General features: G+C 31.7%; 1 protein-coding gene across 1 annotated transcript in view; it reads right to left on the bottom strand.

Annotated features, from left to right (window-relative positions):
* Nucleotides 1-16348, bottom strand: part of si:ch211-246m6.5 (von Willebrand factor D and EGF domain-containing protein) — a 117401-nt gene that overhangs the window by 84191 nt on the left and 16862 nt on the right. The window contains exons 4-9 of the mRNA XM_056448015.1: nt 15902-15967; nt 15560-15792; nt 10321-10410; nt 10031-10172; nt 8079-8296; nt 4702-4775 (exon numbers count right to left, since the gene is read on the bottom strand). Coding sequence (XP_056303990.1) covers nt 4702-4775; nt 8079-8296; nt 10031-10172; nt 10321-10410; nt 15560-15792; nt 15902-15967 — 823 coding nt within the window. The remainder of the gene's footprint in view (nt 1-4701; nt 4776-8078; nt 8297-10030; nt 10173-10320; nt 10411-15559; nt 15793-15901; nt 15968-16348) is intronic.

Here is a 16348-nt window from a genome sequence, read left to right on the forward strand (position 1 = left end):
GTTGGATATTTTGATCAGTGATATACATTTATATCTTCAAAAGATCCCTCATTATGAGCCAAATGCAAAGAGGACAAGTGATAAAACTCACCACACAAATCTGAAATACAAGTGACCTTTACATTTCTGTCTCATTAACTGAAAATGTTCCATTTGAGCATCTGTCAGGGAAAAGCCATCCAACATGTCCAAATCTATAACACAGGCTATCTAGAGCCAATAAATAATTTCAAAAATAAAAAAATAGTAAATAATATTCTGTAAATGTATTGTTTTACCAACATCTGATGTGTAAAAGTCAAATGACTTATGTTAATAAAATAAATAAAAAATAAATAAATAAAAATAAATAAATAAAAAAGCCTCCGGTTTCAAAAAGCATCAACCATATATCAATCAGTGTCAAATTTATTGCACTTCTTGTGAATCCAAAACTACAACCTTGGCACTGACAGCTAACACAACGCTTTAGCAGCATCTGCCAGGTAAAAGTAGAGACAAAAAAACATAAAAAGCCTACACGTAAATTTACAGTACTTCTTGGGAATCAAACCCACAACCTTAGAGTTGCAAGTGTAATGTTTAGGAAATCACAAATCTAGAACAACTCCCAATTTCCAACTCAGATGCCAGAGAAAGAAATAAAAATGTCTTTAGAGAGGATGTTGCGCTCCTTGAGAATAAAGCCCACAACCTTGGTTTTATGAGCAGTCAGTGCAATGCGTTCCCAGCATATGTCATGTAAAAGACACTCAGCTCATGTCACTTATCACATATGATTTAGAACTATACAAATTATCCAGAACAAATGCAGAGGAAAGTGCTTCTTGAGAATCGAACCATCAACTTTTCTGTTGTCATTTGTTAGTGCTATGAGTTTCCAGTATTTGCCATGTACAAGTGGCACAATGAAATAAAAGACAGGTAATCTAGAAGACGTCACAGTGCAAATAACAAAAATAATAAACTCAGTAAATTTGTTGAGCTCCTTGGAAATCAAACATATAACCTTGTCATTGTTAACGCCGTTGTTTACCAAATTATATCAGGTAAAATATCTAAAACTTGAAATAATCCTAGGAAATTCAAAAAATTCAAAATATCAAGCATAAATTAAAAAGAAAGAAAGAAAGTAAGAGACTTGAATGAATATGATGGGCTCCATGGGAATTGACCCCACAACTTTGGTGTTTTAAGTGCATTACTTTAACATCACATGTTAGGTACTGAACTAATATTGAAATCATTATGAGGAATCCCGAATGATTCCAAATGTCCTGCACAAAAGATAATGAAATAAATAAAAAGTCTTCAGAAAATATGCTGTGTCCTTGGGAATCAAGCTCACAACCTTGTGGTATTAGTTACTATAAGAAACTGCCATGTAAAGTTACTAAACTATGTCCAAATAATCAGATGTGATCTAAATTAATTCTAAATATCCAGCACAAGTGTCAAAGAAATAAATTGCTAAACACTTTTAGAGCTAAATGGGAATAAAACCCACAACATCATTGTTGTTAGATGCTAGAACCAGAAACTGACAAGTACATTTTACCAAACTATGTTCGAATAATCAGAGGGGATCTAGAACAAGTCACAATATCCAGTGCAAGTGTCAAAGAAATACAATTTTGTAAACTTGTAGAGCTAAATAGGGAATCAAACCCACAACCATGGCGTCGTTAGCTGTTAGTAGCAAAAAACTGCCATGCAATAGTCACACAACTACGTCCAAATAATTATAGGGGATCTAAAACAATTCATAATATACTGTGCAAATGTCCATGAAATAAAAGTGTAAATTTGTATAGCTAAATGGGAATCAAACCCACAACCTTAGTGTCGTTAGTTGTTAGTAGCAAAAAAATGCCGCGTAAAAGTCACAAAACTGAGTCCAAATAATTAGTGGGATCTAGAACAATTCATAATATAAGGTGTCAGAGAAATACAGTTGTGTAAATTTGTAGAGCTAAGTAAAGTTTTATGACCTAATTGATATGACTTATTGTGGCTGGTCTCTCATCTTCAATCATCGATAAACCAATCAGATTAATCCAAACCTACAATAAACAGCCCATTTCACCCTACTCGCCTTATCTTCATTTTTGAAGAATCGCCACGTCCACCCCATCTCCCCCTTTTCCTCCTTTACCAAGGGCAGCTCCCGTGAACTACCTGATCTCGGACCCCTTTACATGCTAACTGACCAGGCGAGAGACCTGGGCTCAATTACCTCTGAGCTCAGGGTTCTCTCCTGGGATAGCATGCCAAACCTGCTATTAGTATCAAGCAATGTCTAAGTGTGAACTCTTGAAATAAAACCCACAACCTTAGAAGTGTTAGATGTCAGTACCAGAAACTGCCATGCAAATGTCACCAGACAATGCCTGTTTCTCAATTCCAAGAATGCAGAGAGCGGACTTGCGTTCTTGTAGAGACCAGTCTTGCCAAGTTACCTCGGAAGAATGAACTCGGGAAACCGTGAGAACAGAGAACGCGTCCTGTGAGAAATGAGATGCTGCATTCTTCCCTGGTTCTTCCTGAAGGTCACATGACTTTCACGTGTTTTTAAAAGAAATTTATTTAAACATTACAGCATTCATACAACGATTTATTGTTTTTCCCCTTTTCACAATATGCACTATGCATAAAGACCTTACAAATATATAAAAAATCATATTTTAATACAAATTTCATCAAATAAACACCCTTAATGTGTCTATGCCTTTATAAATATTTTCATGGTAATGTTTACTTTCACTGTCTCATTTAGGGGAACTCCTGAGACAAATAACTTATATTTCAGAATTTTAATAATAAATCTATATAAAATGCTGTGCTTGCCACCTGTTTTATTCAGTCGCAATGACCTCTGGGACTTCTCGAGCGAGTTTTGCGCTCAAGTCTGCATCAGTGTGTCCTCGATATCAAGTACACATCCGGGAACTTTCACGCATCCTCCGTTCGTGCGTTTTGGAACTGAACTTTGATGACGTTATACGAGAACATAAGGACGCAAGAACACTGAAGAACGTATATTGAGAAACAGCCTATGTCCAAATAATCAGAGAAAATTTAGAACAATTTTTTTAAATCTAGTCATTAGTTGTTAGTAGCAAAAAACTACGGAGTCAGATTAATCTCAAAAATAATAAATGTACAAAATAAAATTCAAACATCCACAATCCAATTTGCAAGTTTAAAACACAATTTTTAAATACACAAATCCAATTTGCAAATTCGACACACGATTAAAATAACAATCAAATCCAATTTGTAAGTTTAAAACACAATTTTTAAATACACAAATCCAATTGGCAAATTCGACACACGATAAAAAAAAACACTCAAATCCAATTCACAAACTCAAAACACGATTAAAAAAACACTCAAATCCAATTCGCAAATTCAAAACACGATTAAAAAAACACTCAAATCCAATTCGCAAATTCAAAACACGATTAAAAAAACACTCAAATCCAATTCGCAAATTCAAAACACGATTAAAAAAAAACACTCAAATCCAATTCGCAAATTCAAAACACGATTAAAATAACAATCAAATCCAATTTGTAAGTTTAAAACACAATTTTTAAATACAAAAATCCAATTTGCAAATTCAACACACGATTAAAAAAACACTCAAATCCAATTACCAATTTAAAAACACTATTAAAAACACTCAAATCCAATTCGCAAATTCAAAACACGATTAAAAAAAACAATCAACTCCAATTCAAAACACAATTAAAAAACTATCAAATCCAATTTGTAAATTCAAAACAAAATAAAAAAAAACACTCAAATCCTAATTGTAAATTCAAAACAAAATTCAATAATACACAAATCCAATTAATAAATTCAACACACATAAATCTAATTAGTAAAGTTTACTTGTGAATTCACAAGTTGTGTATCATATTTATGATTTTCTTTAAATTTACAAATTGGATTTATTTTAAATGAAAGTTGTGCTGTGCATGTATGCATGTATGTATATTTTGTAAATGTATTATTTTTGAAACTGATCTAGCTCCATAAAAAACTGCCATGTAAAAGTCACTAAACTACATCCTAATAATAAGAAGCGATCTAGAACCATTCAAAACATACAGTGCAAATAAAAATGTTTGTTTTTATTTTTATTTCATCTTTCAATTGGAAAAAAAACTAGGCATGGGACGATAACCATTTTCAAGGTATACCACAATTTGGAAAAGCCAAGGTTGTAAAACCGCCAACATTTTCTGCTATACACAAATGATAAAGAACGTTTTTTTTTGTTTGTTTTTTTTAGGACAACATCTCCAGCAGAAAGATATCCAATGATGCCGTTTTAAATTGTAATGAAATCTGTGCTTTTGAAACTAACGAAGACAGCAGATGTCAATGATTCATTTAAATTATTTATCCTGACATGTTTACTGCTCCAAAATATTTGAAAAGTTTCTCAAAGTAAAATCTTTTGTGTTCAAAAGGGAAAAAAAGTTGTTGTTTTTTACCCAGATATTTAAAAATAATTTATTTTAGAGCATCTGTGCATTTTAGAGCATTACTGTGAAACCGTGATATTTTTATCCAAAGTTAACATACCATCAGAATCATGGAGAACCTTAGAGTTGTTGGTTGCAAACTAAATCTTTTACTAGTTGAGCTAAAAGAAAGGAGCTCATTGTCTGAAAACTGAAAATATTTTACCTGCCATCAAAAGTAATGATGTGAGGGTCAGTCAGGGAGTAACAGGTCGCCGTTGGAACATCTTGAACTGTGATCTGCATGTATAAAAATGAAAGAAATTGGCAATAATGCATTCAATACCCCTTCATTTTCTCAAAAAGCCATGCGATCACCTTGGGAATACAATTTAGCATGGCTATTCTCTCCAAAAAAATTACAATTTAGAATCCACTGATGGGGATAATCATTGCAGAGCCCTGCCATCTAATTATAATGCAGCCGGGTATAGTCTCTTCCTATTATTAAAGGGCACCGAGTCTCTTTCATGTTTACAGACAACACAGATGGTGGTCTGGGGCCAGTGGTGACACATTATTTAAGAATGACGGTCTGTGTGTGTTTGTTTCTTTCTTTTAGTTACTGCATTCTTGTCTGTCTCTTCAGTGCCGGGCTTATTAGAGGCTCTTTCTTTCTTTCAGCAGGGGTCAATTAGGAGAGCTGTAAGGCAGGGTTACAGAATATATCATATTTGGAGGATTATGACAAAACCTGACCCGCGCTGGACACCACACTGCTTATTACTACTACTAGTTTCACTGCACACAATTTCTGCAAGTAGTCCCAACACAAATTAAGTTAACATAATTGTTTTGAACAAATTTAAGTGGATTGAACATAAAACAATTAAGTTGTCCCCCACCAGAAAAAAACCTCAAGAATTGTGTTGTTTAAGCTCATTTTAAATAAGTAGTTCGAACAAGCAGCAAAATATTTTTTTTAAGTGTTTGAAGTGAAAATATAAAATCAAATACATGACGTAAAAAAAATAACTACTTATTAAATAGTTATCATTCTCATGTAAGCCAAAATTAACAGAAAAGAAGAAAAAGGAAATGCTAATAAGCAGGCGCCTGTCAATAGTTTTGTTTTGTTTTTCCAACCGTAGTACAACAAATCTGTAAAATGTAGTTTAATCTGACCATATTTAAATCAGTTCATTAATTTAACAATAAGGCATTCATTTATTGGTTATCAAGCTTGAATCTTCGAAGAAAATTACTGATTTTTTTCAATATCCACTTGCATGATGACTTTGAATTCACTACTTGTATTTTTTTAAATATATTTATTATCTGTTTTTTGTCCTGTCTCTGTTATCCTGTTGCACTGTAGAAGCTCTGTCACGAAAACAAGTTCCTCGTATGTGTGAACATACCTGGCAATAAAGCTCTTTCTGATTCTGATTCTGATTTGTTAAGGCTCACCCTTTTTTTCATTTAGTAACTTTGGTAAAAGGGCTGAATGTTCGAACATTAGCACAACATTTTTTAAATATATTTGATCTTTTTTTCTTCTTACAATCACTTTCCTATCAGGGTTGAAGATTTACCAAATGCGACCAACATTACAAATAAATTGTAAAAAATAAATATTTACTAGTCTTCCTCTTAAATAACTGTGAAAAACGTATATATGCTTCAGTAACAAGGATGAATGTTTGAATATCAGCACAATATTCTTTAAAAAAATTGGATCTTTTATTATCATAGCTTTCACAACAGGGTTGGAGGTTTATCAAATGTGACCAACATTACAATATTTGTAAAAAAAAAAAAAAAATCAAATAAATTACTATTCTTTTTCTTAAATAACTGGGGAAATAGTATTTACAGTATGCTTAGGTAAGAAGGATGAATGTTTAAATATTAACACAATATTCCTTTCAAAAAAAGGAGTTGGATCCTTTTTTTTCTTACAATAGCCTTTGTAACAGGGTTGGAGGTTTCCCAAATGTGACCATTAAAATGTTTGTAAAAATTGTGAAAAAATAAATATTTACTAATCTTTCTCCTAAATAACTGGAAAAATAGTATATATGTTTTGGTAACAGGGATGAATGTTTGAATATAAGCGCAATATTCTTATAAATTTTTTTTTTTTATTAATTATAGCTTTCGTTACAGGGTTGAAGGTTGAACAAATGCGACCAACATTGCAATGTTTGTAAAAATTGTGAAAAATTAATATTTACCAGTCTTTCTTTTAAATAACAGGGAGACTATTTCTTCGGTAAAAGGGTGGAATATTTGAACATAAGCTTGATATTCCTTTTAAAAAGGACTTTCGTGACAGGGTTGAAGATTTACAACATTGCAACCAACATTACAATGTTTACAGAAATTGTGAAAAATAAATTATTTCCTAGTCTTTCTCTTAAATAACTAGTAAACTATTACTTAGGCCACAGAGGCTGAATATCTGAACATTAGCACAATTTTCCTTTCAAAAAAGGATGTTTTTTATTATAGTTTTCGTAACAGGGTTGAAGGTTTAACAGTAATAAACATTACGATGTTTGTAAAAACTATTTTGTTACTTGTCTTTCTCCTAAATAACTAAGATTTATTTCGGTAACAGGGCTGAATGTTTGATTAGCTCAATATTGCTTTTATTAAAACAAATTCAATCTTTTTTTCCTTACAGTAACTTGGGTAACAGGGTTGAAGGTTCAACAAAATTTATAAAAGACTGTCAAAGCATTTCTCCTAAATAATCCAAAATATTTTATATACTTTGGTAATAAGGCTGAATGTTTGAACATTACCTAAATATTCCTTTTAAAAACAAACTTGATCTTTTCTTTTATTACAATACCCATTAATAAGGTTGATTGTTTAAATTGGCTTGATTTTGAACCATAACATAACAGTTCTCATAAATATTTATACTTGAATAACAATATTTACTAATCTTTCCCCCTCCAGCATCAGGCCATCATTGTCTACTGTACCTTTAAGACTTTCATATGAAAATGACCTTTGTTTTAATTGGTTTAATTGGTATGTCAGTTTGCCCTTCTGCTTGTTCAAACTACAGTAGTCAACATTTGAAGTGTATCACAAATGTTTTTCAAAATTGTCCTATGAAAAGAATGGGTGTTGTTTAATAGATTTAAGATAACTTTGATGAAAGGTGATGATGCACTTCAAATGTTGACTACTACTTATTTAAAATGAATTGAAACAACACAATTCTTCATATGTTGGGGGAAAAAACTTAACTGCTATTGTATACTGTATGTTTAATCCACTTAAATTAGTAAAAACTATTAAGTTAATTTAAGTAACTTAATCAATGTGTTGGGACAACATTGAGGAGTTGTGTATAACCCAGCACATTACAGTGTATCATTTACTACAGTATACTAACTTTTACACACACCAAAAAAATTGACAAGAAGTCCCTGAAGACATTATAAAAGTAAACACATGGGTGCTTCATTATCCTGAAGGGCATTTTAAAGAGAACCTTGTGTTTATTTTCTAAAATTAACGATATTAATTAAGCAAAAACCCACTCAAGCAGCTAATCTGAACTTCTGAGATGTTTTGTCTGACCTTCAGCGGCGGTGGGTTGTAACCCCTCCAAAGCCGAGGACTTCCTTCGATGGGTTGTGCGGACAGAAAACTGACCCGGTTTCCGTCCCGAGTGAAATCGATAACAGCAGTGAGTGTCACAGAGCCCTGAGCGCAGACGCCGCTTCGACAGGCCTGGGACAGCAACTCCACCACACAGGACGACAAGGCCACGTTTGACACCTCCACCACTACACTGTCTGAGGACGGAGATTAAATCAGCAGATTCATCAGCACACCAAATATTCAAAGACAGCGTGCTCTTGAGAAGGGAAGGATAATTTATGCACATTCAGTGACTTTCAAAGATTTCGTCTGAGATGCATACGGCTGAAACCACGAGGAGATATTGGTGTCATTATTTATGAGTATAAACTTATATAGTAAAGATAAACAGCGACCGGAATGATAGTAAAAAAAATACAATTAAAAAATGTATATATATATATATATATATATATATATATATATATATATATATATATATATATATATATATATATATATATATATATATATATATATATATATATATATATATATATATATATATATATATATATATGTAAATATTACTAATACTACTATTACTACTACTATCATTACTACAAATACTACTACTACTACTACTACTAATTTACTAAACAAATAATAAACAAACCTAATTGGAAATTTTTTTCACAGAAGTGTTTTCACAGAAGTGGCAAGAAAAATATTATTGTAAAATTAAAAACAAATAAATAAAAATGTTCATAAGGGAAATTATTATTATTATTATTATTAATAGAAATTATATGCATATGGAGTAGATTATTATTATTATTATTATTATTATTAATAATTATCTACTCCATATGAATATAATTTTTAATAATACTACTACTACTACTAATAATAATAATAATTATTAATAATAATAATAATAATAATAATAATAATAATAATAATAATAATAATAATAATAATAATAATAATAATAATAATAATTAAACATATTCTGGACACTCAAGGCACTTTACACAGTTTTATGGGGCATCTCCTCATGCACCACCAATTTACCACAAAAATGTCTAATGTATGATGATGTATATACAAAATACATTATTAATACATTATTATATTATTATTAAAAACATTTTAAAATAAAAAATATTTAATTATAAATAGGTATTAAAATATAAACCTATAAAGTTTATCAGGGGACAAAATACAACATTTCTAAATGTTAAATGTTAACAAAGTCCTTTTTTTTTTTAAATAATAGTTTTGTACAAAGACAACTTTAAAAAAATGTGTGCCTTAAGGAAACCTTAAGATGAAATCTTAAGGATATATAACCATTATCATTAAAATCATTAATTCCAACCTACGGGTTTAATAGGAGCACTTTTCGCTTAGCTTAGCATAGATCATGGAATTGGATTTCGATAATCTTCCTATTTAAAGCTTGAATCGTGTACTAAGACTGCTGGGAAATTAAAAGTAGCTATTTTCCAGGGAAAAATGGCTAGGAACTATACTCTCAATTCAGCGTAATAATCAAGGAACTTTGCTGCTGTATCATGGCTGAAGCAGGAAGAATGATAAACAATGAAAGGAATTTTTTTTATTTTCAGTCTGTCATTGTACCCAGTGTAATTACAGAAGAATCAAGCTTTAAATAAGTAAATTATCAAAACTCTTTGGTCAGTTTTAAAGTATGCTAATGGTCTAATTTGATTCAATGATCTATGCTACGCTAAGCTTAAAATGAAGTAAAAGTTGGCTGAAAGGATTAAAAAAAATGGTAAAACTCACCTGTTTAACTCTAGGGGAGTTGTAAAATGAACCTATTTTTTTTTAAAGTGTTCCTTTAAGGTCATAAATATATGTTTTTTAATAAAAGAACCAAAAACAAACAAGGTTTCCAGTCACTCTCACACTAAAACCCTCACCTGACTCCCGCACACTGAGAGCGAGGGCCACTTTGCAGCGGCGGTTGTGTTCAAAGCCGTGGCAGGGTATGGGGACCGTGCTGTGAATGGTCAAAACATGCTTTCTGGCATCTTCACGGATCTGCAGGACATCTGGAACAAACTGCAGAAACAGAGTCAATCAAGCAGATCTTATGCAGTAGAATATTTGCCGTGTTTCAGTGTGTGTTTAGCCGTGATTATAGTTTCGGGCAAAGTGAAAGGCGCATGATCCATCATAATTATGAAGAATTAGATGAAGCCGGATTTACCTTAATTCCTGCAAAAAACCCGACGCTTTCTTTGGAGGCCGACTGTGAGCTGGAGGAGTTTAGCAGGAAGGTGGAGACGCTGCAGGAGAACTGACAATCAACACACACACATACACTGTCAGGAAGGTCATCGCCACTGAGCGCTAACAACACATGACTGACAACAATGAGGATGCACTTTTCTGTTTAATTCATTCGAATGTCTTAGTATTTATGAGAACATAATATTTAAATTGATTATATTTCTAATTTAAAAATAAGAAGGAAATCAAGTAGATTAATATTAGTAAAATTATAGTTGTAATAAATGTATTCAGCTTTTAAAATTCTTTGAATAAAATTAATTGTGTACATGTTCGAAAGTATTACTATTATTAATAAGTATTTATTATTATAATTATTAACTTATATAAATGTAAATATTACTTAATCATAATCATATTTCTGATGATGATGGTTTTATTATATGTATATTAATATTATTATTATTATACATTTTCCTATCAATTTAACATTATGATCAGAAAATATATAAAATGATAATTATCTTTAATAAATGTATTCACATTTATGTTGTAATTGCTTTTATTTTTATATTTATCATATTGTTAATTGACAAAATACATAACATTTATGAATAAATTCCTTTGTTAACAATGACAATAACGATTTGAAAATTTAAGACAATTAAAAAGTAACAACAAATGAATATATTAAATATGATAATTAATAAAACTCTTTGTAATACATGCCTTTTATAATTAAATTGATTATTTTACATATCTTTAAAAAGTAATTATTATATACAAACTATAAAAACTTATATGAATATCATATATAAAATTAATTGTGTACACATTAAAAGGTTTTATTTTAAAGGGCCATGAACAAAGTCTATCTCTTGAATTAATGATCAAAGAAGTCACGTTGTAACCACCGGTACAGACATCCAGTCTCCACGCTGGGATTCTTATTGTCGTGACGTAGTTTCAGAATTTCTTTTCAAACTGAAAGAACGAATTTGCTTGAAATTATGCAAAAATAACCAATTTTCACTTTTAATAGTATTTTAAAATACTACCTATTACTATACCTAATAGTATTTTCAGCAGCGTGGGACATATATATGACAGTCAATATCTTAAAAAATGTGTTTTGGTGTTTGTTGACCCTTTAAATTAAATTATAATTATTTGTAACAACTAAAATGTATTAACATTTAAGATTTTGTGAAAATTTGATAACCAACTATTAACAATAAAAATAATAATTAGCATATTTCAGCCAATATGATAAGTTACAATTGTAAAAATCATTAAGTATGATAAGGAAATAATTTGTATAATATTCATAAATTACAAAAATGTATAAATGAAAAACTTAAATATGAGGCTAAACATGATTTTTTTTTCCTATAATGGATAAGTTTGATGAATATCATCATTAATTAACACCATATATGGCACTGAAACGCAGCACATTTGTTCGAATGTCCTTTTGTGTGTGCATGGAGGATTTTCAGGGCTCTTTTGCCTGTATAAGGGAATCACATGGAGCTCAAGGTGTGTTTGCATGTGAGTTTGACTAAATCCAGCTGTGAGACATGTTTAAGAAAACCACAGACGACGAGACCTCCGTGATGAACAAACACAAGGGGTTTAATGGCCACAGGTAGAGAAACACAGACTGAAATCTCCTTCAAACTTCACGTCAAAATGAATAAATGGTGGAGAAAAATGTTCCACCCTTGTGTTCTTTATGGTTTGTATACACATGTGGTCTCAGTTTGACCTTTACTCTTTCCTCACCAGGTCTCATTTCCGCTCAAACACTTTCTGAACTCGATGAAGTCAAAGGTCAGTGTGACTAGAAAACCCTTTTGCCTTTCTTGGTCTGCTGAGAAGAGAGTGTCTGGAGCACATAATTTATGCCACAGAAGAAGAAGAATCAAATCACCAGAAGATTTCCGCAATACTTTGGTATATTTTCATTACATTAACCATCATTAAGCAGCTAAAGCATATTTCTCCTTTTCGAAAATTTTAAATTACACGTAAAAACATAAATATTGTCAGTACTTAAAATGAATGTGTGCTCTTATTTTGAAATTTTACACAATCATTCAATTGTTGTAGTAGTTTTGTAGTTTCATTCTAGTTTAAAGTCTGCATGAACTCAACATTTATAATATTTATTTTAATTAAATGTTTTGGTTATGGCAGCATGGTGGCGCAGTCGTTAGCACAATCACCTCACAGCATGAAGGTCGCTGGTTCGAGGCCCGGCTGGGTCAGTTGGCATTTCTGTGTGGAGTTTGCATGTTCCCCCTAAATTGTCCATACGTATGTGTGTGAATGAGTGTGTGTGGATATTTCCCAGTGATGGGTCTTGGCTGGAAGGGCATCCGCTGCGTAAAACATATGCTGGATAAGTTGGCGGTTCATTCCACTGTGGCGACCCCAGATTAATAAAAAGATGAAAAGAAAATGAATGAATGAATGTTTTGGTTATGAATAATTCTTAGAAATGGTATTGCGATTATTTAAAATTGTCACTTTAAACAAGGGATCAGAATTGTCCTTACAAAATTAGAATGCGTGTTTATTTAAAATGTTACATGATGCAACTAAACCACAGCCAATGTGAACATCTATGAAGTTTGTTTTACAATTTTGAACATTGTAGTTTACCCAACATCGTTCTCAATGAATTCTAGGCAAAACTTCATTTTCAAACCGAAAATTGACACTAAAATCTCCTTCTAAAGGCTCGTGCACCCTGGGATGATTTTTGCTTGGGTATATCTTAGACGTTTAATGCCTCTTGATTAAACTAAATGTGGCAATGTGAGCATGTACATTGGCATGCAAAATGACAGGCGTAAAAAAGGCCATTTAAAAAAAGGCTTATTTTTTGGTTTGGTGCTCCAAAATAAAAACAGTTTCCATTCACCAACATCAAGATTTGCATACATTTTTAAAATGTGCATAAAACATATACGCACAATTGAGTTTCAAACTTTTTATCCAATAAGAAAAAAAAATGCAAAAAATAAGACAGAAGCACATTTACCGAATAAATTTCAATGTGTGCATCAAAAAAGTCATGTGATTTTGTTTTAGGAGATCATGAGACAACAAAATGGTGTGATGGGACAGCATTATTGGAGAAACCAGCGGGCCGACCACATCGTAAAACATGAAATGTTGTTTTGGTCATTGTAAAATCCCTCAGACAAAGTCCGTCATCAACTGTCTTGAGCTACTGGGCTTCAAAGAGCGATCTTGCATCTCCGAAAGCCAAAAGTTAAAAGCACAAGTAATTTATAATATAAGAAAAAAGTCAGCAGTGGCTTCTTCTACCACTGTATATTCCATGTCATCGCATGAAATTTTATTTATTCCATTTTTTGTTAATATTTGCTGCCAATTTATCAGGCAGTGATGATTTTGTTTGCTTTAACTCATTGGGCAGAAAAGGTGGTTTATTCGAAAATGATTTATATGGTATTCCAGTTTTGCGCATAAATCAAATTTGCATCTTTGGATAGAAATATAGCTAATGATATTGCCGCTTTTGTTCACGTTCACCTTCACAATATGACTTTGACTTGATGTCGCTCAAGCACAAAACGGTCCAGCCGAGCACACATGATCCAACGAGTTCAATTTAATTTAATTAAAGAAAAAAAAACTAAATTAATTAACTAAATTAATAAAAAAATAAGCTGTGATAGAATGACTGAATAAAATTTCAAATTAAGAGCACATTTTTATTTTCTGTATTTATGTTTTCATTTTAGGGGGGGCTCAGAGGTAAAAAATAAATAAATGAAAAAAATAATATATATATTATATTCTTCTTATTAATGTAATATTAAGCTCATATATATATATATATATATATATATATATATATATATATATATATATATATATATATATATATATATATATATATATATATATAAGAGCTTAATATTACATTAATAAGAAGTAATTTAATAGTAAGAAATTAATAAAAGTTAAAATGTTTAATGTGGTAGGGTTGTATGCTAAACTAGCACTGTACTTCAAAAACAGAGATAGCCATTTGAGTTCTGAATGAGCCAAATAGGCTCAACACGCCTGTTTACCGTAGTAAAAAAAACACTTTCTATATTCTAGTACATTTTTTGTTTTCATGTATTAAATAAATAAAACTGCCACTTTTCTAATTAAACAGCAAATTTAAATATATATTTTTAAACCTGCAGGCTAATTCACATAGTTCATGATCCTAATCACAATAATAAATAACTTTTTTTTTAATATAAGACAACACATGATGTTTCTATCTTAAAATTAAAATGAGTACATTCTCTAAGTGGTTCTGTCACTGTTTTTAATCCTTTCTGTGCAAGACTGTATGGTATAGTTAATGCCACATGCACTAACACAAAATGTGTTTCATATTGGTAGATAATTTTGAAATTAAAATAGCAAAATGTTCGATAACAGCCATTTTTTCGAGGAAACAGCTGTGATTATGAGGTGAGCACTAATGAAAGATTGTAAACCCGATTGCTCCTCCATAATATTTGAGTATAAGTGATGCAAGTGTTTTTATAGCAAAGAACTGCAAATAAGCAGATATTATAACAATATATCGATAAACACACACCTTGTTCTCTCACTCTGCACAGCTGTGGTTTGCTGATCAAATGAAAGTAAAAGACAGAGAGGAGCCGAATTCTTCCGCTGTTTTCATATCAAATTTAAAGGGGACTGAGGCGATAATTTAGAGTACAGTTTATGAGCTAATCGCAAAAGTTTTAGGAGGGCTGAGTATATAGTATATATAGGGGGGCTGTAACAAAATAGGCCTAGCAACGCCCATGTTTTCACTTATGATTTGCAAACTACAGAATTTTTGTTGTTGCTTAATGGTTAATGTAACAAAAATATCCCAAAATTCTTTCCTGGCTTGAAGCTTTGTCCAACAAACTTTTCCCACGTGTTTTTGTGCTGTAATAGAGGTGGAAAAGCTTGTCTGATAAATACACAAGGAAAAAGCTTGAGGATGACTTCCGTTCAACAACTGTGTCAGTGCTTCAGTGTCAGAAGCTAAATATTGCACAGCGCCTTCTTGTGTACAGGGGTATTTATGACTTTCATTATGTGGCATCTAGCATCAGCAATTTCGCATGTTTACACAGCTCATCACAAGTGAAAATCAATTGAGTGTGAATTTCTTGTACCGTTTCTCCAAGTCTAAAGTGAAGTCCGTCCATTTCTGCCAGTGAGTAGAGTCGAGTGGTGGTTTCTCGTCTGATCTCCACCTTCATGGTGTTAGAAGAGTATCGAGCCCACACCACCTGAAAGCCCAGCGGCCACATGGACGACACCCCAGGGAAAGAGCAGCGCAAGTGGACACTGCTGCCCACCAGCTCGGCTGACACCACCGGTTTAGAGGGTAACGAGGGGATGTTCCCTTCACACATTGAAAATTAATGAATAAAATACAGCAGATGAGATGCAATGTGAATACAAGAATGTATAAGGAGTTAACATGACATTGACCAAAATTAAGAAAAGCTTACCTTTACACACACCGTTAACTTCAGTTTCACCAGGTGGGCAGGATTTAGGGGTGTATGGTGAAACAACTAAATAAATAAAATAAGGAAATGTCATTTTTATGAGTTTGTTTTTTTATTAATTAATAAATAAATATGAAACATATACAGTTGAAGGCAAAACTGAGAATATTTCCCAAGTGTCATTTAATGGAGAAAAGAAAACTTTAACAAATGTAATAGAAGAGCTAATAAATCTGACTTCAACTTTATATATATAGAATTATTTATGGCAGAACATCAATCTGACATGTCAGTTTAATTTATACTTACTTACTTATTACCAGGGCCATTTAAATCAAAGTTGATATTTAGCTGCACAATATTGGTTTCGTAACATCTAGTTATTTACGACATCGTGTTTTTTTACAACGCTCAATCCCCAATCTGGAGAATCAGGACATAAACACA

This window comes from Danio aesculapii, chromosome 22 (genome assembly GCF_903798145.1).
Source record: "Danio aesculapii chromosome 22, fDanAes4.1, whole genome shotgun sequence".
In the NCBI taxonomy this organism is placed as follows: Eukaryota; Metazoa; Chordata; class Actinopteri; order Cypriniformes; family Danionidae; genus Danio; species Danio aesculapii.